This window comes from Vanellus vanellus (genome assembly GCF_965231255.1).
Source record: "Vanellus vanellus genome assembly, chromosome: 8".
NCBI classification, from domain to species: Eukaryota; Metazoa; Chordata; class Aves; order Charadriiformes; family Charadriidae; genus Vanellus; species Vanellus vanellus.
The window spans coordinates 11,447,332-11,470,289 of record NC_138913.1 but is presented as its reverse complement, the minus strand read 5'-3'; the positions used below and the strand labels follow the sequence as shown (position 1 = coordinate 11,470,289).

At 53.2% G+C, this 22,958-nt stretch overlaps 2 protein-coding genes across 3 annotated transcripts in view; both read left to right on the top strand.

Moving 5' to 3' along the window:
• DVL3 (dishevelled segment polarity protein 3) overlaps positions 1-16,359 on the top strand; it is a 33,996-nt gene extending 17,637 nt beyond the window's left edge. Inside the window, exons 2-16 of one of the 2 annotated variants that reach the window (XM_082486961.1) lie at positions 2,489-2,558; positions 8,058-8,179; positions 8,578-8,684; positions 9,266-9,401; positions 9,689-9,782; positions 10,185-10,254; positions 10,551-10,690; positions 10,888-10,964; positions 11,394-11,461; positions 11,822-11,872; positions 11,994-12,143; positions 12,973-13,104; positions 14,264-14,431; positions 15,050-15,262; positions 15,551-16,359. In XM_082486961.1, the coding sequence (XP_082343087.1) occupies positions 2,489-2,558; positions 8,058-8,179; positions 8,578-8,684; positions 9,266-9,401; positions 9,689-9,782; positions 10,185-10,254; positions 10,551-10,690; positions 10,888-10,964; positions 11,394-11,461; positions 11,822-11,872; positions 11,994-12,143; positions 12,973-13,104; positions 14,264-14,431; positions 15,050-15,262; positions 15,551-15,975 (2,023 nt within the window). In that variant the 3' untranslated portion in view covers positions 15,976-16,359. The remainder of the gene's footprint in view (positions 1-2,488; positions 2,559-8,057; positions 8,180-8,577; positions 8,685-9,265; positions 9,402-9,688; positions 9,783-10,184; positions 10,255-10,550; positions 10,691-10,887; positions 10,965-11,393; positions 11,462-11,821; positions 11,873-11,993; positions 12,144-12,972; positions 13,105-14,263; positions 14,432-15,049; positions 15,263-15,550) is intronic. The other variant, XM_082486962.1, reaches the window with a different exon arrangement.
• A 2,342-nt stretch (positions 16,360-18,701) lies between these two features.
• The window catches only part of AP2M1 (adaptor related protein complex 2 subunit mu 1), a 29,971-nt gene continuing 25,714 nt past the window's right edge, over positions 18,702-22,958 (top strand). Inside the window, exon 1 of the mRNA XM_082487250.1 lies at positions 18,702-18,753. The gene's annotated coding sequence lies outside the window, so the exon portion shown is untranslated. The remainder of the gene's footprint in view (positions 18,754-22,958) is intronic.

Genomic DNA, 22,958 nt, shown 5'->3' with positions numbered 1-22,958 from the left:
GAGGAAGGCTACAGCTCAGGGCTGAGGCTGGAGAGGAATGCAGGGCACGAATAGCTGGGACGGTGCGAGGGGTGACAGATGTGGGCAGGACTGCAGAGATATTCCTGCTCGGCATGTGCCAGACTCCCGCACTATCAGTTTTTGCTCTGTACAGTCTAAATATATAATCCATTGTGCTGCGGCATCTGGGCGATAAATAGTGATAAATAATGTAGTGGCTGGGGAAGGAGGGAGAAAACTGCTGCGGGGTGGAGCTGACCCCTGGGATGTCTGGGGCAGCAGCGGGGTAATGGGAGTGACGAGCTTTGGGGACAGAGGGAGCTTGTTCTCCATCGGACATTGCAGCTGAGGGTGGGCGGGGGGGTCTTGGGGGTTGGTTTCCTCTGTCCCCACTGGAAGTGGAATAGTTCGTTTGTGCTTAGCGGTTGGTCACCTTGACCCTGCAAATATATCACCCTGTCCCTTTGCCCGCAGGCAGGGCTCTGTGTCCCTGAGCAGGCAGCACGCAGCACTGAAAATTGGCTCTGCCTGAAGTTCTCTCTAGGAATTGGATGAAGTCCAAGCTGCTGGCGACAGTATGAATGGATGCTAGTGCAGCCAGGCCAGGGTGCGTGCGTGTGTGTGTGTGTGTGTGTGCTTGGAAGTGAGGAGACGACAACTTGCCTGCATTGGAAAGGATTGGCATGGGCACCAAAGGGGACGGATCCTGGGGAAGACTGCCTGTGTTTGACATTCATCCTGGGCTGCAGTGGCTTTGGGCAGAGGCTGGCATGGGGCACGTTGAAGAAACATTAAGCCAGCGGGTTTTTAATCCATCCTCACTGCTCCTTTCCTGCTTTTTCCTTCTTATCCATCTGTGCAAGAGGAATTAACGCACATCCTGGAAGTGGATTAGACTGCTCAAACCGTGACCTCCTCATCTGTGCCTTCTGGGGATGGGTAGCATTTGTCCAGTCCCTTTGCTGGCTCTCTAGTTTTGGCAGGGATTGTGAGTGCCAGCTGCCAGCAAAGATGTGGCAACGTGCTGCCTTTCAGTCTGTGAGACAGCCCTTTGCTGAGCATGTGTGACACCGGAGGAACCAGCACGGCTGGCAGGGTGGAGCAAGCCTGCTCCCCAGGTTTTGGTCTTCCAGCACTGTTCATTTGCCTTTTGCTGATGCCTGGCGACTGTTGGTGAGCCTTGCCATCCTATTTTCGGTGACAGTTTGGGCAGCTGTCAGCGCACCAGCGAGCACAGCTGAGAGCCCAGAGTACCTGTTTCTCTGCACCCCAGCGTGCTGCAACTCGATGGCAGTGCCTGGACTGCGCAGCAGTCTGGGGCAATGGGTCACAGCTCTGCATCCCACTCTTGCATCCTCTTCGATCCTCCATGAGTTGGGGACTGGCCGGGGGACCCTTCAGAGCCGTTGATGGGATCCCACCTCTGTGTATCTGCTAGTTACTTAGAAGCTATTTCTTTTTAATAGATAATTTCCCTTGGTTTCACATTTGTTCTTTTGTTCTTTTTCTGTTGGATTCTTTTTCCCCCAAACATAATTTATTCACTGTTTAGTTACTACGTTATTTTTTTAAGACAGTGTGTGTCAAGCTACCTTAGATATAGCTTGGAAGGGGAAATTAATATCACAAACTATTTGTAAGATGTCTTTGTATTAAATAAGAGTGCTTAAAATGTTGTCATTGAATAGAAAAGAAAATGAGCTTGTTAAAGCCTATTTTGCCATTAAATTTGATTTATCAAAGATGGTATTAATTGAATCTGGTGAATTTACAAGTTGTTTTGATTGCAGACTCACTGTGGAAAAACTATTTAAGTGCCCAGTGATATTAAAAGTAGAAAGAATACATTTTCTTTCCAAAGAAAACTGATGTTTTTGCTGTTGGGGAAAAAAAATTATCAGTGCTCCTTCCACTATGAAGACTGATGATAGTGTAGCTGTTTGCGTAATGCGGGAACATGACATTGTGGCACAACTATAAAGCTTGAAGTGATGTTGAAATATTATGTACCTAATTAAAAATCAACAGTAACATTTGGGAGGCAGCATGTTTAATGTATTTCGCTTTCATCTATTGGAAATCTCTGGCATAGGTTGTGATTCTTTCAGATCATTATCGAGAGGTTTAAATTATGTATTTCTTTAGAAAAAAGTGAACTGGTGGATTTCTTTAGAAATAAGCAAACTGGGGGAAATATGCATGTGAATTCTTTTGGGGGGCACTGATTAAAATGTGACTCTGGGGGCAAAACAGCTGGGTGCACACGGGAGAGCCTGTTCTGCCCTTGTTTTCTCCCCTCCAGCCTGCTCATCATGGCTGTGGGCATAGGAAGCCATAGCCTGGCAGCAGGATGGAGCTGCTGGTCCTCTCCCTGCCCCATCCCCAAGTCTGGGCTGCCTGTTGCTGGGTGCAAACACCCACCTGGGAAAGTCTCCTTTTCCTTGGAAATCCTGGACCCAGCTCTGACTACCTCCTCTCCCCTCTGTAGGGTGGTGAAAGAAGAAATCTCGGATGACAATGCCAAGCTTCCCTGCTTCAACGGCCGGGTGGTGTCCTGGGTAAGCAAGCTCCTTGCTTCAGTATCTTGCTGCCTGTTTCTGCCCTCTCTGAAAACCACCGTTGGGTTGCACAGTGCCAAGTAAGGCACGGGGACTGCTCCGTACTGTCGAAGTGCCGACTGCTAATGAAGATGATGAGCTGGATTACCATGCTCCAGTCCCTCAGCTGGAGAGGGGGCTGCATGGTGCTGGGTTCCCCATGCCGGGGAAGGTGTGGGATGCCTCTCTGGAGAGCTCACGGTCACTGAAGCCTGGCAGAGGTGGCGGTCCCAGCCTGTCTGCAGCTTAACCCATGTGCCCCTATGGCAGGGTCAGCTTTCCAAGGAAAGTCCTGCTCCGGTGACTGGCGCAAAGGGCTTAAGTGACTTTAGTGCTGGTGAAGCAGACTGGATTTGACTGCCCTGAAGACTAAAGGTACTGCCTGGGCAGCTGCAGGATGAGCTTTTCCCTTTGTGCCATGCCATGCACATGCTCTGTCCCCTGCCTGCATGCCTCCCTCTTCCCCCAGGGGCACCCTCTTTTTTTTTTTGGGGGGGGGGGTGGGTGGGGGGTGTATTCAGTCTCCGTAGCCAGCCATCCCTTTTCCCTTCTGCTGAGCTGCAGTTTGTGCTGATGGGGGTGCGTGGATCTATACCAGGAGCAGAACCAAGACCTAAGTGCCTTTTTCCAGAGGCCACCAAATAGCCCCTAAACAGTGAAAATTCTCAGCAAATCAGGTTAGGTCAGACCTAACGCGTCTTCTATCCCTGCACCAAACAGCCAGGCCTCAGCTGGGGAGCCATGAGGTGACTGTGTTTTGGGAGGGAGAGTGGAGGTAACAGGACCAGGCAGGCGCCCCACTGCTCATCTGGCTCCTGCTGGGGTGCTGATGGGGGGAGCAGCGCAGCGGCTGGGGTCCTGCCCGCACCGCAGGAGAGGGCACGCTGGACTCCCACACAAAGAACCTAGCGGGCCCAGCGGCCAGCTGCCGTCCATCCTCCCTCTAGCGGTGTGCTGAGTGCTTTGGAAAACAGTCTGTCCGGCTCTTGGCCACCATCCCTGCTGCTGCTGCATCTGCTCTGAGACATCTCCCCACCTATCCCTTTCCAGCTGCCTTTTCTTTTCACCTGCTTTGTGGGAGTCCCAGAGTCGCTGAACCCTTTCCATTGCTGTTTTTTTTTCTACCTGGCCTGCTTTTCCTTGTGTTTGTTATGGTTTGAAGAAGCCACAACAATTTATTGTCATTTAGACAATTGATTTATCACCCAGTGACCCCTTGCCACCTGGGAAGGGGAATTGGGGGAAAAAACAAGGAAACCCGAGGGCTGAAATATAAACAGATTTAATACAATGACTAAATGATTAACATCAATAATACTACAGAACCAACATTAATCCCAATATCAATATAAAATATACAAGGATTATACTTGGCCAATTCTATCATTTGGAAGCTGTGCACTCCCAGCAGTGGACAGCAAATGTCAGATGCTGTGAGCGCTATGGCTTTGGGAGGAAGGGAAGGGCTCAGGGGTCCGGCACCGGGGCAAGAAGTTCTCAGGATCACAGCCATTATGGAAGAGAGAGAACTTCTCAGCAAACTTTCTAATTTATTATTGAATGCGAGGTTCATGGTATGAAATAATCCTGTTGGCCAGTTCAGGTCAAGTGCCCGGGTCTCATTCCTCCTCGTCCCTGCACCTGGTGAGCTCGAAAACACTGAGACCTTGAAACCCGCATACCATAGCTGGCTATAAAGTAAATTTTCACAAATTCAGACACTAGAGTCTTTTAAAAATGCAGTTTTCCCAAGCATTAGAAGAGACCTTACTGAAAAGTAAAATTACTGAAAGATAAATTAATCCTGTGTTGCTCAAACCAGGACAGTGGTCCACACATCCCACGCAGGTGCTGGCTTTCCTCGTAGGGGCTCTCTGGTTGCTCAGAGTGAGTGGCATGGATCTGGTGTGGCTCTGTCTGATCTGACCAGGGCACTGTGCTGCTGCTTTGGTGTGCTGGCTCCTTGTGAGGAACTTGTACCTGGAGTTAGCAGCACTACCAGCTCTTGTGCACAAAGGTGACGGCAATCTCGGGGACCTTTATGCACAGTTGATGACTTCTTTTTCTATCCCTGCTGAGAGTCTTCTTGTCTGTGGGTGGTTTGGGGGCTGGGGGGAGCACTCGCTTTGCTGCTTCTGCCAGACAGGCTGGGATGAGGCTATTTTAGGAACTTGGTACTAATTTTAACTAGAGGGAAAGATGGGGGCTTGGATCCAAGTGAATATTTCCTGACAGTGCAAGAGGCAGGAAAAGTGCAGGGTGGTTATCAAAACCTTCCCTGGAGGAAATCCCAGCCCCGGGAGTGTTAGAGGAAGACAACATCAGTCCCCCTGCTTGGGAACACCCCCTTTCCTCTCCTCACTGCTGTTTGACATCCATCTGCAGCCAGTTCCCTCTGACCAGATCTATTTGCCTGGTCTTGCCTTGATATCTTCAAGCAGAGACACTTATATGGTGATGCTGGCCCCTTCCAGCATCTCTTCTCCCCTGTGCTCCCAGGCAGTGGCTGCCAGAGCAAGGATGTGGCCCTAAGAGAGTGGGATGTGTCCTGGGAAGACAACTCGCTGGGAAGGTGTGGGGAGCAGAGCGGAAACTGAGCCAAGTGAGCTGGTTAGACAGTTGCGAGAGCAGGAGCCGTTGGGCTTGTCCTGGGGCTTGTGGGACGGGCTCTGCAGCTTTTGACACCCCAGGGTGCTCTCTGCCCTGTCTGCTTCCTTGGCTGTGGATTTTTCAGGGCTGCTCTGTCTCTCTTGCCCTAGCTGCATCCCTGTCTCTCTTCACAGTGCCTCCCTGGCAGTAGACCTTTTTCCCCCTGCCCTAGTGATGATCTGTGAGGTCCATTGTCCCTTTTACCATGGTTTCCCCAGTTCACAAAGGTGGGCAGGGCACAGATCTGTCTTTTGTCAGTGATGCTGGGAAGAGCTCAAGACCTGTGTAAAGAGGTATCAGCTCCTGCCTCCATGCAGATGTGGTCCCCTCACCAGCAAGCAGCAGAGCTGCTTCTGCATTTACACTGGGCATTATGGTTTTGGCAGCAGCTATCAACTCCTTTCTAGCCCATGTTTCATGATCCTTCTGTCCTGACCCACAGTGGGGCATCCCTTGCCTCTGTTAGATCAGACCTCTCCTGTGATGGCTGATAACGTGGCACTTAGAATCATAGAATTAGTGAGGTTGGAAGGGACCTTTAAGATCATCAAGTCCAACCGTTAACCTACCCTGATAAAAACACCACCACTTCTAAACCATGTCCCTAAGCACCTCATCTACCCTTTTCTTAAACACCTCCAGGGATGGTGAATCCACCACCTCTCTGGGCAGCCTATTCCAATGTTTAATAACCCTTTCAGTGAAAAAATGCTTCCTAATATCCAATCTAAACCTGCCCTGACATAACTTGAACCCGTTTCCTCTTGTCCTATCACTTGTCACCAGGGAGAAGAGGTCAGCTCCCATCTCTCTAAAACCTCCTTTCAGGTAGTTGTAGAGGGTGATAAGGTCTCCCCTCAGCCTCCTCTTCTCCAGGCTAAACAACCCCAGATCCCTCAGTCGTTCCTCATAAGGTTTGTCCTCCAGACCCTTCACCAGCTTTGTAGCCCTTCTCTGGACACGCTCCAACACCTCAATGTCCTTCTTGTAGTGAGGGGCCCAAAACTGAACACAGTACTCAAGGTGAGGCCTCACCAGTGCCAAGCACAGGGGCATGATCACTTCCATAGTCTTCCTGGCCACACTGTTCCTGATACAGGCCAGGATGCTGTTGGCCTTCTTGGCTGCCTGGGCACACTGCTGGCTCATGCTCAGCCGGCTGTCCACCAACACCCCCAGGTCCTTTTCTGCCAGGCAGCTTTCGAGCCACTCCGCCCCCAGTCTGTAGCGCTGCATGGGGTTGTTGTGACCCAAGTGCAGGACCCGACACTTGGCCTTGTTGAACCTCATACCATTGGCCTCAGCCCATCTGTCCAGCCTGTCCAGATCCCTCTGCAGAGCCAATCTACCCTCAAGCAGATCAACAGTTTAGTGTCGTCTGCGAACTTACTGAGGGTGCATTCGATCCCCTCATCCAGATCGTTGATAAAGATATTAAAGAGAACGGGCCCCAGCACCGATCCCTGGGGGACACCAGGGATCTTGGTTCAAGTACTTGGTTCAAGTACACAGGCTGAGGCCTGACCCCTGTCCTGGTCTTCTCGCCTCCCTGGACTGGCTCCAGGCTGACCCACAGGCTGTTTTGTCTGGGGCAGATCAAGGCACTGGACCCTGCAGTTCTTCCCTGGCACTGGACCCTGCAGTTCTTCCCTGACACTGGGAGAGAGCCAACCCCCTGCTTGCCTGTATCATGCAGGGGACAGGCGTGAGGCAGATGTGAGAAGCACATTGGAATGTCCTTAAAGATGGAAATTGATCTTCCCTTGCTCGTGAACTCTAGCCTGTCCCTGGGGACTCCTTTCTGGGACCTGTCACTTCTACTCTGGGGGTTCCTGAATGTCTCTTACAAGGAAAAGCCTTTTTGTTGCTTTCTTGCCCAGCCGTATTTGAATTAGACCTGCTCAGTGCAGTTTGAAAGTGGGGAGAGCACAAACCTGGATAGGGAGTGATGTTTGGGGAAACCACTTTCCATTGAGCTCATTTGAGCTATCCTCTGTTTCATCCTACTGACAAGCCCATTCCTCCTGGGAGAGGCTCCACCTCATTCCCTGAGCCCTGAAATTGGTGGTTTATCTTAGAGCCAGAGGCACAGATGTAGGTGTGCTTGGGCTGCCCCAAAGCATGGCTGGTATAAAGAGTTCCTGGGGTTTGACCCTTTCTTGAATTTCTGCACTGGGGAAGCTGTTGAGCCTCACAGAGGTTGGCTGGAGGTTGTGCCCAAGCCAATGATCTGGGCACAACCTCAAAGTTTGCGGAGTATGTGTGGAAGCCAGAGAAAGAGCGTGTTGGAGTCTATTTCAAAGCCAGCCTCAGTCCTGAGCTCTATTACCCACAGCCTCTGTGGGCTGGGAAGGTGAAACCCCTGCTGGGTCCCAGAGCTTGAACACAGGTGTAGAGGCTGGTAAAATCAAGAAAAGGAATGGCTGGTAGCTGCCTTTTCTGATGTAAGAAGAACTAGGGGAATCCACTCCTTGCTATAGGACATGTGGTAAAGGTTACCTGAGTGTAAAAATTGCGCGGCGTGGGCGTGCAGATGATGTCAGAGTCTCCAAGCAGAGCTGTCAGCCACCCTGACTTCACCGCTGGGTCAGGAATTCCTGAGCCACAAATAGCCAGTGTCTGGGAAGGCATTGAAGGGGAATGTTGCTACATGCTTGGCCTGTTCCATACCCGCTCCTGGGCATCTGCTATTGTCCACCGTCAGAGATGAGATCTTGGGCCAGGCAGGCTTTTGGCCAGCTCATTTGGCCACTCTTGTAAACATTTTCCCAGTGCCTCAGCCATTTCATTCTCTGTCTCTCGTCCCTCCAGCTGGTGTCTGCAGAGGGTTCCCATTCAGATGCTGGCTCAGTCTGTGCCGATAATCAAACAGAGCTGCCGCCCTCCATGGAGCGTACGGGAGGAATTGGAGACTCCAGGCCCCCCTCTTTCCAGTAAGTTATCTGGACACCTATTTCCGAGGGACCCACAGTGACTTTGCTGTAAATCCAGACCAGGGGCTGAGACACTCCTACCCAAATTGGCAGGGATCGCAGCCAGCTAGAGGGTAGAAGGATGAGGCTGGGAGCAGATTCGAAGTGGAGCTGCATTGTTCAACAAGCAAGGGCATGCTGAAAATAGCGCAGGGAAGTTGGCAAAGAGCTGGCAGTTTCCCCCGGTCCCTTGCCCTGCACTCACAGATGTGCTGTGCTTGTTCCCCACCACCTCTGCTCCTGTCTCTCAAGAAGGAGACAGCTGATGGCTGGAAGCTTATGCTGGCCACCACAGAGGTAGAGAGAGCCTGCTTAAGTCGTTCCCTGTTGGACACATTTGTTCCTTTTACTCATTGCAGCCCTAACACTGGGGGGAGTCGGGAAAACTTGGACAATGAGACAGAGACAGACTCGGTGGTGTCGTCACAAAGGGAACGACCTCGTCGCAAAGATGGGCCTGAACATGGTGAGTGTTGGTCACATGGCAAGAGCTCTGCAGGGCATGGCTGTGGCACAGTGGAGACACCAGCTCCAGGCATGGGGCAGCTCTCTCTGCTCTGCAGAACTGTCCCAGCTTAGAAGGGCTGTTCAGTGATCTGAGGCCATAGCCTAATGTTGAAGGCAGGAGCTAACACCTGTGTTGCATCAGAGCTTGGTGTTGAAACCTTTAGGGCAAAGGAGATGTCTCCTGTAGAAGCCTCGACAGCAGAAGACAGCAGTGCCTCAGTCCTTAGTTGAAAAGCAGAGCATGCTGTAGCCTTGCCACTGCCGTGCTGCTCTTTGCTCTGCCAAGGAACCAGCTACAGGTTTTCCACGAGTTTAGCAGCACTGTTCCTAGTGGCCCACCAGCCCCTTCCCCATCTTGTAGTGATAGAAGACCCACAGAAGATGGGTCTGATCCCCGGGTGGACTCAGAGCCAACTCGCTCTAGATGGGATTGTCTGATGGCCAGATTCATTCTGAGAAGGTTTCTGTGAACCCTGCATTGGGGAATGGGTTGTTTCCTTGTGGCCTGTCTCAAGCACGCTGAGTCTTGTCTTTTCATAGCACCCAGGGTGAATGGGACAGTCAAGGGAGAGCGACGCCGAGACCTGGGCGGGTACGAGAGCTCCTCCACGCTCATGAGCAGTGAGCTGGAGACCACCAGCTTCTTCGATTCAGATGAAGATGACTCCACCAGCAGGTAGGAGAGCTTAGGTCCTGGAGGCTTCCCCCTGCCTCCCAGCACAGAGAGATGTCTTTGCAGGGCACAGTAATCCTGGGCTCCAGTGTCCTTGCTCAGACCCGCCTCTGTCTTAAGTCTCACCCAGCAGCCCCCTCTGCTATTGTCTGTCTCGCACATATGTGTTCTGCCCCTCTGCCCCTGCAATCTTCTAAATCCTCTATTCCTTGTGCCATTTCTGTGCCTCTGTTGCTGACAAGAGCCACCACCCTGGCAGCAGAAGAGCTGACTCTCGCTTTTGCCTCTAGGTTTAGCAGTTCAACAGAGCAAAGCAGTGCTTCCCGTCTAATGAGGAGGCACAAGCGACGCCGGCGGAAACAGAAGGCTCCACGCATTGAGCGGGTATGCAGGGGCTGGGTGTCATGAGGAGGGCAAGGTGGGCTGTCTGGTGGATCTCTCCGCTCAGTGCTCTAGGGCTGATCAGGGATTTAGCTGTGTTTGCTGTGGGCACAGATGAGGACAGGTGGTGTCCAAGTGCTGAGGACTTCATAAAGTGCTGTAAACCCTTCTGAAGCCAATGTAGCCTCAAAAGCTGGGACCGCAGACCTTGTCCTGGCTGTGGAGAGGTCATAAGGAATGTGGCTGATGCCCTCTGGCTCTGCGCAAAGCTCCCAGCATAAGGCTGGAGTTGTGGGTCGTGGCTGTGGTGCCACAGGGAGTGGCAGGTAGCACAAATGGAGGGAGCTGGGGCTGGGAATGTTACTGAGGCACGGGAGGACATCTCATGTTTCACTTATGTTGCAGTCATCGTCCTTCAGCAGCATCACAGACTCCACCATGTCCCTGAACATCATCACGGTCACGCTGAACATGGGTGAGTGGGAGGTGTGCGTGGAGCCTACAGTCCTTCCAGTGCGAGATTGGGTGGCGGAGAGGGAACTGGGGAGGGGGCAAAGAGAACACATGTGGGGAGGAGTGAGGAGATGGATTCTGTAGGAAGGTGGCTTGTCTTGAAGCACTGGTCTCTCAAGAGCTTCTCTGCGTCCCAGGACATCCATTTGGGACAGGGGTGGAGGCAACCATCATTAGCATGTGGTTTTGTCTCAGATTAGAGCTGCTTGTGCCTGCTGCTTTATGGCGTCTTACTTCTTTCTCTTTCCAACCCTGCAGAGAAATACAACTTCCTGGGCATTTCTATTGTGGGACAGAGCAATGAGCGTGGGGATGGAGGCATTTACATTGGCTCTATCATGAAGGGCGGTGCTGTGGCAGCTGATGGCAGGATTGAGCCAGGAGACATGCTTTTGCAGGTACTTCACGCCCACATACCTCCATCTTTGGGCCTGGGAAAGCAGTAAGAAAAGACCCAGAAGCCTCCCTGCGCACTTTGTCAGGCTAAACCCAGGAAGCTGTGCTTGGAGGAGGGAAGCTGAGTCACTGCTGAGCTGAGTGGGGAGCTCAGCCTCTGGTCACATCTCTGGGACTCACCTCTTTGCATTGTTTGCAGGTAAATGACATCAACTTTGAGAACATGAGCAACGATGATGCTGTGCGGGTGCTGAGGGAGATTGTGCACAAGCCGGGGTAAGTACTCGAGTTGTTTCTTACCTCCATGGGCAGCTGTACGGTGTGTGCTAAGGGCGTGTGAGTCGTGTCTTTCAGCCACCTCTGCCAGTGGCTCTGCAGAAGCTCAGAACTTAAGTTTTTGGTGTTGTTTCAATTCCTGGGTTTTCATGCCCAAAGCAAGAATTGCAGCCAACAGGATGGTGGTGTATTGGGGTCTGTGCCCCCTTTTTGTGGGGATGCCATGTCATTAAGGTCATCAGCAACCCTCAGCAGGGTCACATCATTTTGTCCATGCCACTAAGGAAATCCACAGCGGGAAGGGGATAAGGGCACTTTACTGGCAGCTTCTCCCTGTCTCGCAGGAGAGAGCCAGCATACAGCATCTGCCCATCACACAAGGGTTTGTGCCGCTGGGCTCTTGTTCTAACTCTCTCCTTTTTGTTGCAGGCCCATCACCCTGACGGTGGCCAAGTGCTGGGACCCCAGCCCCCGGGGCTGCTTCTCGTTACCCAGGAGTAAGTGGATAGCTGACCCACCCTTAACGCTGGTGCCCAGCTCATGTGAGAGCCCTGCCTTAAGCACTTACTTGGTTGTTGTCTTGTTCCTCCCATGTGTGTGTGACTTTATGTGGCACTGAATCGGGGTTTGATGGGATCTAAGCTCTCCTGTTAGGAGGCTGCTATGTCCTATTCCCAGACCAAAATGCCCATAAGCCCAGCCCTCCTTCCCACATCACGCTGGGGACGCGTTTCACTGGGGCAGGGGGGTCACTTGCTCGGGGCGCCAGAGGAAAGAGAAACCCCCCCTTGAGCCATAGGGGGATCTCTCCCTCTGCACCTCTCCTGCTGACCCTCCCTCTCTTCTTTCTCTCCCAGTTGCTCCCCAGCGGATCTGGGCTGGGCCAGACTCTCCATGCTCCGATCCGGGTGAGTCCCGGCAGATACTGGGGATGGAATGGGCTGTGCTGAATCCCTGTCCCTCCCCAGAGGTTGATTTGATGAGGGGATAATTTCTTATAGCTACTGACTGACTCTTTCTTCACTGCAGGTGAGCCCATCCGGCCCATTGACCCGGCAGCCTGGGTGTCTCACACGGCAGCGATGACTGGCACCTACCCAGCGTACGGTATGAGTCCATCCATGAGCACAATCACTTCCACCAGCTCCTCCATCACCAGCTCCATCCCAGAGACCGAACGTAAGTCCTTGTGCCTCCGTGCTCCACCCGCTGCACGGCTTCCTCACCTTCACTGTGCTGTAAAGGGAGCAATACATCTGCTGGGGAAAAGCTGGGATGGGCAAGGTCTGCCCTGCCAGGGGACTAAGTTCTCACCAGGCAGGCGCTGGGATGAGTGGGAGTTCTGGCTGGGTGAATTAATGCCACCTTTTTCAGCCTTCTACATAAGGAGGGTAGAAGAGCCTGGGTGCAATCCAGGAGCTGTGGCAGGTGCAGAAGAAAGGTTCAGAGCAGTCAGGGGTTACCAGCTGAGAGTGCCAGACCAGAGGGAGTCAGTTTGTCCCTGGAGCAATTGCCCTCCCAGGCAGCAGATAGATCAGGATGGAGACAACTGGGAGCAAAGAGCCTTGCAGTGGGGCAGGGTCCTGCTGAGCACAGGGCTCTTTTGGTTGCTTTCTGAAGGTTTTGGGTAATTGTAGTATATAGAGCCCTGAAGCAAGGGTATAGAGAGCCAGGGCAAAAAGCCAGGAGTTTGTTGTAAGTTTGTGAGGAGCAGAGAATTCCCTTGCTGGGCTCTGTGGGCTCACTTGGCAGCTTTTGGATCTCAGCTGCTTGGGACTGGTTGGAAGGAAGGAGACTGTAGCCTGGGTTTTGCACAAAGTGAAATGGCGGACATGGAAACGATAACATCGGAAGGCTGGAAGGGGGGATTACACAGCATGTGCCCCAAGACTGTCTGCGATGTATTGTTCTCTGGCCCATTCCTCCTGTGTGTGATGCTTCCATGTAGCCCTGTTGTCTTTTCTGTCCCCTCTCATCTCTGCCTCCCTTCCCTTCGTCCACACCACAGGCCTCGATGACTTTCACCTGTCCATCCACAGTGACATGGCCACTATTGTCAAAGCCATGGCCTCACCAGAGTCAGGCCTGGAGGTGCGTGACCGCATGTGGCTGAAGATCACCATCCCCAATGCCTTCATTGGTAAGAGACTGTGCTGCCTGCAGCAGTGGCGGGGAGTGGGGAATGCATCCTCAGTAAGTTCGCAGATGACACTAAGTTAGGCGGGAATGTTGACCTGCTTGAGGGTAGGATGGCTCTACAGGGGGATCTGGACAGGCTGGACCAATGGGCCGAGACCAATGGTATGAGGTTCAACAAGGCCAAGTGCCAGGTCCTGCACTTGGGTCACAACAACCCCATGCAGTGCTGCAGGCTCAGGGAAGTGTGGCTGGAAGGCTGCCCAGCTAAGAAGGACCTGGGGGTGTTGGTTGACAGCCAGCTGAGTATGAGCCCGCAGTGTGCCCAGGTGGCCAAGAAGGCCAACAGCATCCTGGCCTGTATCAGGAACAGTGTGGCCAGGAAGACTATGGAAGTGATCATGCCCCTGTGCTTGGCACTGGTGAGGCCCCACCTCGAGTACTGTGTTCAGTTTTGGGCCTCTCACTACAAGAAAGACATTGAGATTCTGGAGCGTGTCCAGAGAAGGGCAATGAAGCTGGTGAGGGGTCTGGAGAACAAGTCTTATGAGGAGCGGCTGAGGGAACTGGGGTTGTTTAGCCTGGAGAAAAGGAGGCTGAGGGGAGACCTTATTGTTCTCTACAACTACCTGAAAGGAGGTTGTAGAGAGGTGGGGGTCAACCTCTTCTCACTAGTAACAAATGATAGGACAAGAGGAAATGGCCTCAAGTTATGCCAGGGTAGGTTTAGATTGGATATTAGGAAAAATTTCTTCACAGAAAGGGTTGTTAAGCATTGGAATAGGCTGCCCAGGGAGGTGGTGGAATTGCCATCCCTGGAGGTATTTAAAAGAGAGGTAGATGTGGTGCTTAGAGACATGGTTTAGTGGTGGTTTTGGCAGTGTTAGGTTGATGGTTGGACTTGATGATCTTAAAGGTCCCTTCCAACCTAGACAATTCTATGATTCTATGAATGGGTGGCCTGTTTTCCAAGTGGATGCCCCAAGGGAGCACCTCTGTCACTGTAAACAGTTGACCAGGCCAGAGTCACAAATTGAACCTTTGGCTCTGCAGTCCATTTTCACCTTTTGGCCCACTTTATCTTGGCTCCAGTGTGGCCCACTGCCTCAACAGCTACTGTCTTCCTCTCTGTTGCTGTATTTAACTCTGATGTTTGGTGGCAGGTTCGGATGTGGTGGATTGGCTGTATCACCATGTGGAGGGCTTTACAGACCGTCGTGAATCCCGCAAATATGCCAGCAACCTGCTGAAGGCTGGCTACATTCGACACACCGTGAACAAGATCACCTTCTCGGAGCAATGCTATTACATCTTCGGGGACCTCTGTGGAAGTACGACACTTAGCATGGGTGGGAGGGAGAGAATGGAGGGAGGTTGAGGTCCTGCAGAGCCCTGCTAACACTGTGGGGACATAGCTACTGCCATTGCCATCAGGCTGGGCCCCTTGTTCTAAAAACCCTGTTAGACAGTGAGGAAGAATACCCCAGCTCCCTTGTCATGCTGCTGGGGTGGTGAAGTTGGAAGATGGCACTGTCACCTGCTATGTGATCTTTTCTCCTGGGCAACCATAACAGAGTCTTAGTCTTCACTGACTTTGTCTCCAGGCTCTGAGCTTCCGATGCTGGCAAAGGCGTGGTGCTCAGACAAGTGGCTTCTGCTCAGATTAGAGGGGTTGGGGACATAATTGGCAGGGTGAGCTGTAACTCTGATGTGGTCCTTTCCCACGAAGCTGGTCTCTGTATTAGAGTGGCAGCTCTGACTTGCACAGCCTGGCTATTGTCCAGCCAGGAAGCACAAATGATTGCATTGACTGGCAGAGAGAGTGTCGCCTTCTTGCATCTCCTTGTGTACCCCATCCTCGTCCATCCGCAAGGGTGGACAGGGAGCTGCTTCATCACACGTGGCTGTCTTTCTGCTTGGATTAACCCCTCTCCTCTGCTTTCTTGCAGACATGGCTAATCTGTCTCTTCACGATCATGATGGTTCCAGTGGTGCCTCTGATCAGGACACTTTGGCTCCACTCCCCCACCCAGGAGCTGCACCCTGGCCTATGGCTTTCCCATATCAGTATCCACCACCTCATCCATACAACCCCCACCCCGGCTTCCCTGACCCAGGCTACAGCTATGGAGGGGGCAGTGCAGGCAGCCAGCACAGTGAAGGTGAGTGAAAAGGACTAAAATATGCCTGCAGGTGGGCAGATGCCCCGTTCGGTACAGGGAAGCAGCAGGAAAAGGCTGCTTAGGCAAGACCCTATGTGTGTGGGGAGCCAGGGCAAAAGCCGTCTCAGAAGGGTTGTGGGAGTCAGAGTGGAAAGGAGACTGAGAGCACGGTGTGCGCTGGCGGACGGCTGCGCTGCAGCGTGCTGTAGTCCTCTCTTGGCTAGAGGAGCATCCTTTCTTCCTGGCTCATCTGAGCTGTCACCTAACCTTGCCTTGTGCGCTTCGCAGGGAGCCGGAGTAGCGGTTCCAATCGCAGCGGCAGCGAGAGGAGGAAGGAGAGAGAGAAGACTGGGGAGTCCAAGTCAGGCGGCAGTGGGAGCGAGTCGGACCACACCACGAGGAGCAGCATGCGGCGTGAGCGCGCGGCCAGCGAGCGCTCGGTGCCAGCCAGCCAGCACAGCCAGCGTAGCCAGCACTCCCTGGCTCACAGCATCCGCAGCCACCACAGCCAGCAGTCGTACGGGCCACCCGGCCTCCCCCCTCTCTTCAGCCCCCCCATGTTGCTGATGCCTCCACCGCCTTCAGCCATGGGCCCCCCTGGGGCACCGCCGGGCCGTGACCTGGCCTCTGTGCCCCCCGAACTGACAGCCAGTAGACAGTCCTTCCGAATGGCCATGGGCAACCCCAGTGAGTTCTTTGTGGATGTAATGTGAAGCGCCCGTCCCCTGTCTGTCTGCTGCCCTTTCCTTCCCCCCTCCATCCCTGTCGTTTGTCTCCTAGGACCAGCCCTGGCTTCACCCCTTGTTTTTGGGGTTTTGTTTTTTTGGTTTGGTTATTTTTTTTTTCGGTCTTGATAACGAAAAGAAAAAAAGGGAAAAAAAAATAATAAATGGAACTAAACCTTGATTCTAATCCCTCCTCGAGCGGGGTGGTCGGGCCTGGCAGGCCCGGTGGGTGCTGCCAGCCCATCCCACCACCAGACTTGTGTATTGCTGATGGTAATTCCCTCCTGCCATCCTCTCTAACCCCATTAATCCGCATCCGTCCCAGCGCCCTGTGCTGCTTGCCCGTGTGTCGCTGCTGCCTCGGTCCTTCCACCCTAAACATCTCTTCTTTCTTTTCACCCTTTTGTGTTTCTTCTATCAAGCAGCAAAGAATTACGGGGTGTTTGACTTTCTCTGAGCCTGCCGCCCATGGGGGGGAGAGCTGGAGCGTGGCGTGGCCCGACAGGAGGACACGGAGCTCCAAGGGCGCTGGGCACGCGTGGCGCTGAAGATGGCTTCTTTCCTCCCCCTTGCGGAAGACTCCCTGCCCTTCCCACAGCCCTGAGAGGGGAGCAGGGACCAGCCTTATATATGCGTTTTAAATCCCGTTGTAGTTGCCTTTTGGCTAATGCATGAATGTTCCAGGGCTTCAGTGCCTCCAGGGAGTGGAGAGATGCTGCCACTTCCCTCTTGCCTCCCTCCTCTTGCCCACACATTGATCCAGGTCCAAGCCTGGCTTTGCCCCGTGGCAGAACCCTCCTTCATTTTGCCCAAGTCTCAGAGCTGGGGCTGTACCTCTGTGTTCAGCCCAGAGCGGCGGTGGGTTCCTGCGCAGTCTTGCGCGACTTGGGGCCCTGCATCTGCCCTAGGGTACTCGGCAGGGAATTTAAGGGCAGAGTTCTGCTCCCTCTGTCCTCCCCTTTGCCCTCCTGCTTGCGACACGCTGCTGCCTGTCCTGATTGTAGGGGCTGTCCCATGCCTGGGGCTGGCAGCTGTGGCCTCCCTCCTGCCATCACGTTGCTGTTCAACAATGTGGCATCTTCCGAGGGCCTGGAAGGAGTTAGAAGGTGAGGGAGGGGGTACAAATGGTTCGTTTTCACGCCCTGGGGAAAGGTGGCGGTCCCCTGTATTTGCCCTATGAAGGGTCCGAGTCTGCCTCCCCCTCTGCCCAGTGCCACCTGCACTGCTGGCCTGGCTGCCGGGAGGGATGAGGCTCTGCGACGTAGCTGAGATGGCCTCGCTCCCTCTGGGCTGTGAACAGTGGCAACACAAGCTCTCTGGGGAGGGAGGCTGAGACCTGAACGGTGGCCTCTGGACTTGGTGCCTGCAGATGTGTCAGGACAGTTGAGTCCGTTTGCTCCGGCGTTCCCTGCCCTTTTTTCCTCCCTCTTCTGGGTACTCAGAGACGTACCTTGGGCTGGGGACAGCCCCTTCCCCATGCCCGGGGCCAAGCACGGTACAGTACAGACACGCTCAACCCTGCTCCCCTCGGTGCTGGCGCGCCGTGGCTTTCTCTGCGAGCGTCGCTGTCTTTCCTCTGTTTTCTTTGCAATTTTTATACGCTGGAGATGAAATCTGTTTTGCTTCTCGAGGGGGCGGGGGGAGGTCTGCGTTGCCCCTGCAGCCCCTCCACCAGCTCTCGCGTGCCATTCATCTCCCCGTGACCCCCTAAAGCCTCTCCTTCCCCTCTGCCCGCTCTCTGCCACCCGCCTGGGCACCAGCAAGCTGCCGCCTGTCCCCCCCCCCTCCTGATGCCACCCAGCAGCCTCCCTGGCCACTGCTCACGCCCTTGTCCTACCCTGCCCGCTGGGTTTTATAAAAACAAAACCAATCTCCTTGTTTTTATTTATAAACATAGTTTTATTGGACTCCTGCCTTGTGTTGTTTGGTTGTTGATTTTTTTTTTTCCTTATTTTTTTTTCAGCCTCCTTTTCTACCCTCCCGCCTTTAACAGCGGGACGAGGGCACCCTGTGCCTGAGCCTGTTTTCCAACCCACCCTTCCCTTCCCGGAGTACCGAGGGCTGCTGCGGCCCCAACCGGCGCCGTTCCCGGTCTCCCGCTGCCGCCGCCCCCGGCCGCGGTGCCGTCCCGCGGGCGCCCGGTGCTCCCCGGTTCTCCCGTTTCCAGCGGGCGCACTGGAGGGGGGGGGGGGGGAGAACCGGGGACGGGTCTGACAGCGGGCGCTGGGTGCAGCCCCCCCCCCCCCGCCCCCGGCCGCGGTGGGAGGAGCGGGGGAGCCCCGGGCAGTGCTGGGGCCGTGGGAGACAGCAGCCCACGGTGGCTTCGGGCCTCTACGGGGGGAGAAGCAGCCTCCCTGCCCAGGCGCGGCCCTGTGCCCCACAGGCGGTCCCCACGGAGGAGGGGGAGCCCCCACGCCCCGGCGCTCGCCCTTCGCGTGGGCACGGCGGACACACCGTCTTCTTGCTCCTCCCGCCCAACCTCTCCGGACTACAACTCCCAGCGCACCCCGCGCCGCAGGACTACAACTCCCGGCAGGCACCGCGCGGGACTCTCCCTCTCTCCCCCACCTAGCGGCGCCGCCGGACGCCCATTCCCGCCCGCGCCCCCCCCACCTCCCTCGGTGGCGCATGCGCGGCGGCGGCGGGGCGCGGGCGGGGCATGCGCGGCGGCGGCTCTGCAGTGATAGGGGGGGCGCGGAGAGAAGGGGGGGCGGCGGCCGCCATCTTGGGCGCTGGGCAGCGAGCGGCGGCGGCGGGCATCGGCAGGTGAGGTGCCCGGGGTTGTCTTCTCTCTTCTCAGCGGGGCGTGCGGCTCGCTTCCCTTCTCTGGGCGGCTTCCTGCAGCGGGGTTGGCTCTGCGACCGCGCCCGGGCGCCGGCCGAGCTGCCGCCGGTGGCGGCTCCCTCGGCGTTCGCCCGGGGTGGGGGTCCGCGGGCCTACCCAGCGGGGCGCGGCGCGGCCCTGACAGGCTCGGGGGATGCCCTCCTGTAGGGCGAGGTCCCCTGCCGGCTGCCCTTGAGGAGGGTCGCGGGGTGCCCCCCGGAGCCGTGTGGGAGGGAAGCGGGACTCCCCCGGGAGGGCCTTTCCTTAGTCCCCTGTGAGGGGGAGTGGGGGTGCTGGGTGACTCCAGCCCCACGGAGGCTGGCTCATCCGCTCGCACGTCGCTTGGGGTTGAGGGGGTTTATTGATTGATTCTGTTAATTAGCTGTCTGTCTGGAATGCCTGGGGTGGCAGCCCTGCGGTGCTGAACCGGGTGAGGGTGGGGACAGAGTCAAGCTCCGTGTGGCACAGGACGCCTAGGGAAGGCCTGCACCGGTGTGCTAGGTCAGCCTGAGCAAAGGTCTTGCAATCAGATCGGGCAGGAACTTCCCCTAAAATTATTTGCCTGTACTACCGATACGAATGTGAATTAGCTAGGTCATGGCTCGCACCCTCTAGCTTCCACCCTGGAAAGCCTGCTGAGGCAGAATGCAGCGCTGCTGATGCTAAACTGTGCTTGTTCTGAGGCTTAACACGGGCTTTTATCCAACAGCTCTTCTGGATGCGTTTCCACTTCCATTCTTCCCTGGGCTAGGCTTTTGGATTCAGTAAAGCTGCAGGAAATGCAGCCTCTGCTTATCATCCAGTGCAGTTGACTTCTCTTCCCCACTAGGAAATGACTTGCTTTTGATCTAGTCTTCTCCCCATAAGCTGTGTGATTCCATGATCTGTTTTCTGCTTGCTTTAGTATGACAAAGCTGCTATCAAGTTTTAGCCTCAGGCTGCCAAAATCCGAGCCTGGAACTTTCCCAGATAGGTGAGTCTGGATGGCTTCTGCGGCTCAGAAGTCTAGGTATTGCAGGTTTCTAACTGCATACGGATTCACGTGTCTTGTTGGGCAATGGTTGCTTGAATGCTATCAGAGCTATAGCTACTATTTTTTCCTATAGTAAAAGCTGTGCTTTTCCCTGTGAGTTTTGCTTGGAGGGACAATCTCTAATCTGAAGAGATGCTGCCAAACTGCCTACTGCCATATTTTCCCTGTCAGAAGGGAGGCATCTCTTCTCTCTGTAGGAAATGCCATGTTACTGACATCTAGTGACAAAGATACCTGGTGTTCTTTGGGCTACAAACTAGCCATGTTTTCTTTCAGGGAGAGCATTTGAGGTATCCTTGAAGGGCATTATGGCTGGCTTCTTCCTCCTCCTGAGAGAGCGCAATTCTGGCCTTTGAAGAGTTGAGTCTTGAGGCTGTGAAGGGTTACATCTTGAGTTCTTTGAAGCACAGATGACTGGAAATGCTGTCCAGTTTGATAGTATCTTTTTTTTTTTTTTTATGGAATGGGAACAATCGTTAAACAAAATGAGCTTTGTAAAGAAACTTCCTGTGACCCTAGTTACACTTTTCTTGTCTCATCCACACATAAAGAAATTATAAAGCCAAGATTGTCTTTTGCAGCACATCTTGCACTGTTTTTCTAAGCTTATGCTACTAAAGACCATTAGGGTATTTAGAGGCTGTTCTTAGGATTAACTGGAGGATGGACAGAAGTATAGCCTGGGGTGCCAAAATATAAATGGTCTGTATGGCAAAGTCAGCTTCTCTTCTTTAGTGAATGACCTACAGAGTCAAAAGTTGCTAGCACGCCATGTATTAGTTTGATCTCATCAGGAGGTTGGCAGCTCAGCTAAAAGGTCTGCAGAATATAAGCTGTTAAACTGCAGTCTGCAACTGTAACCTCTTCTTTTGGAAGATGAATAGAATGCAAGTCACTCTTCAGGTTTCTAGCTCAAGAGTAAAAAGCAAGTAGAAGTTGCTTCAGACTGACTTTAAAACTGCCTTGGAAGAACTGGTAGAAGGCATTGGGGCTGTTCAGATAAGGTTGGACTCAAAATAAGGTGGAGAGGTGTTTTAAACACTGTTCCTGTGATGTTTTACCAGAGTAAGGGAGCTTCCCATGTTTCCCTGTGTCAGTATTTATCTTTTGTTACTCTTCAGACTGGCTGCGTGCAGTATGGCATGCAGAAGTAGACTGTAGGAGGACAGCCTGGTAAGAGTTGAACACGCTCCTCTTCCTGCCCACTGGTTATGGGGATTTATGGGATTGGGTTTAAAATAGGAACGGTTTCTCTGAAACTGATGGGTTTATCTCTGTTGCTCTTCAGCTCACGGTATGCCTTTTAATTAAATTATGTAGCCTGTCTTCCCCAGGATGAAGTGATTGCAGCTACTCTTGTTTAAAACCAAGTGCAGCTCATGGCCTCCTGGAAAGTGGCTAATGCAGCCCTCTAAGCAAAGCTTAGATGGTCGGATTAGCTGATGGGGTGATGACATTGTTGTAAGCCTTAAGCCTTTTGGTTTGATAATGGCTAGCGCTAGCCTGAAAGGACTGGTTTTCTGAAAAACTCCAGTTTGCCAGACCAGCCTTACTAATCTCCCTCCTGCTTCAAGTGTTGTCGCTTGTCCAAGATCATACTGATTTCTGGAATGCTGAAATTGCTACAGTTGGTGATTTACCCTCCACCCTCCGGGTGAGAGCTGCAGTACCTCTCCTGGTCTCTTCCTGGATGAGAACTCTAGCAGCTAATGTACCTTGAACTGCTTAGTTAGATAAGCTCATTAATGCACAGAAGTCTTACTTACTGTTAAGTCAGAACCCAAACTTTCTTTTAATAGACTACTAAGTGGGTTGGTTGCTTTACACCAGCTTATTAACTGACTTGTGACTGCTGTTTTCTACATGTGTTATGTAGATTAGAGAAATGAACATTCCTGTTTTCATTCAAGATAAGTGATGTCTGTGCTGTGGGAAACCTCGAGCCCCTTAACAGGAGAGACAAAGCCCAGAGTAGCTGGGTCTTGGGCTCACTACTGATTGTCTTGTGTTTATTTGTACTCTGTACTTAATGGCACAGGAAACCTGAAGCTAACAGCTTGTCTCACAGTAGGGCTGTGGGCAAAGTGGCTTTGCAGAGGAGCAGGAGTCTCCTCAGCTCTGCTGATCAAGCCCCAGTGGCTTGTTCTGTCAGTGGCAAACCATGTCACGTGCTTATTTTCACCACCTGTAGTGCTAGACTCATTTCTGGAGAGGTATCTCTGTAGTGAGAATAGCACCTGCAGAGTTGGCTTAGTAAAATACAGCTGCTCCCAAAGATGTGTTCTAAAATGAATGGATGAATGCACTCGGCGCTATCAGGGTGCTGCCAGTGCTTGCCAAATCGTGAGGCTGTTGGTGTTTGGGTAGTAATGTGAAACTCTAGTTACATTGTTAGGGGCAGCTTAAGAACTCCTGGCCCTGCTGTCAGGCTGCTCTTGAGCATTTATTTTTTTGAGCTGCTGTGTTACCACAGCACCTCCAAAGAGAGAACACAGGGTTTGCTGAGCAGGCCTGCCATGCTAATGGCCAGACCTGACTCAAGAGTTCAGCAGCTTCTGCCTGCACTGAATTTAAACTGTTGTGGGAGGGTACAGACAACTGCATTTGCTCTTTCCTGAGGAAGAAATATGGATATACACCCCAGTTTATGGTGGCTCCAGTACCATTAGGCTGTAGGGACATTGCTAATGACAAGTTTCCTCCAGACAGTACCTCTTTCTTTTAGAGCTAGAACAAGCATCTCTTGCCTGGATATGAAGCTGCAGTTACTGCAGCCATGTTGCCTTGTACCACTGTGGAAAACAGACTAACAACTCACTATTTTTCCTAAGCAATGAACTTGAGCAGATCGGCGTTTTGTTTTGTTTTCATTTGTGCAAATGCAGTTACGAAAGGCAGACAACTGTGCTCCAAAGTTTGTGGTGTAGGTTGAAGCTAGCACTGTTCCTGCTGGTGCAAGGAAAGATTAATGGTCCACGTGGTGTCACCTGAAAGACTTCAGGTTATGGGTTGAATGTATTGCAGAAAATCAGTTGTTTGAATGTCTGCATATCTGGGATTTAGGCTAGAATTCAGCTTTGTCTTTCATACCATAATGAACAGATGACTGTGGTGC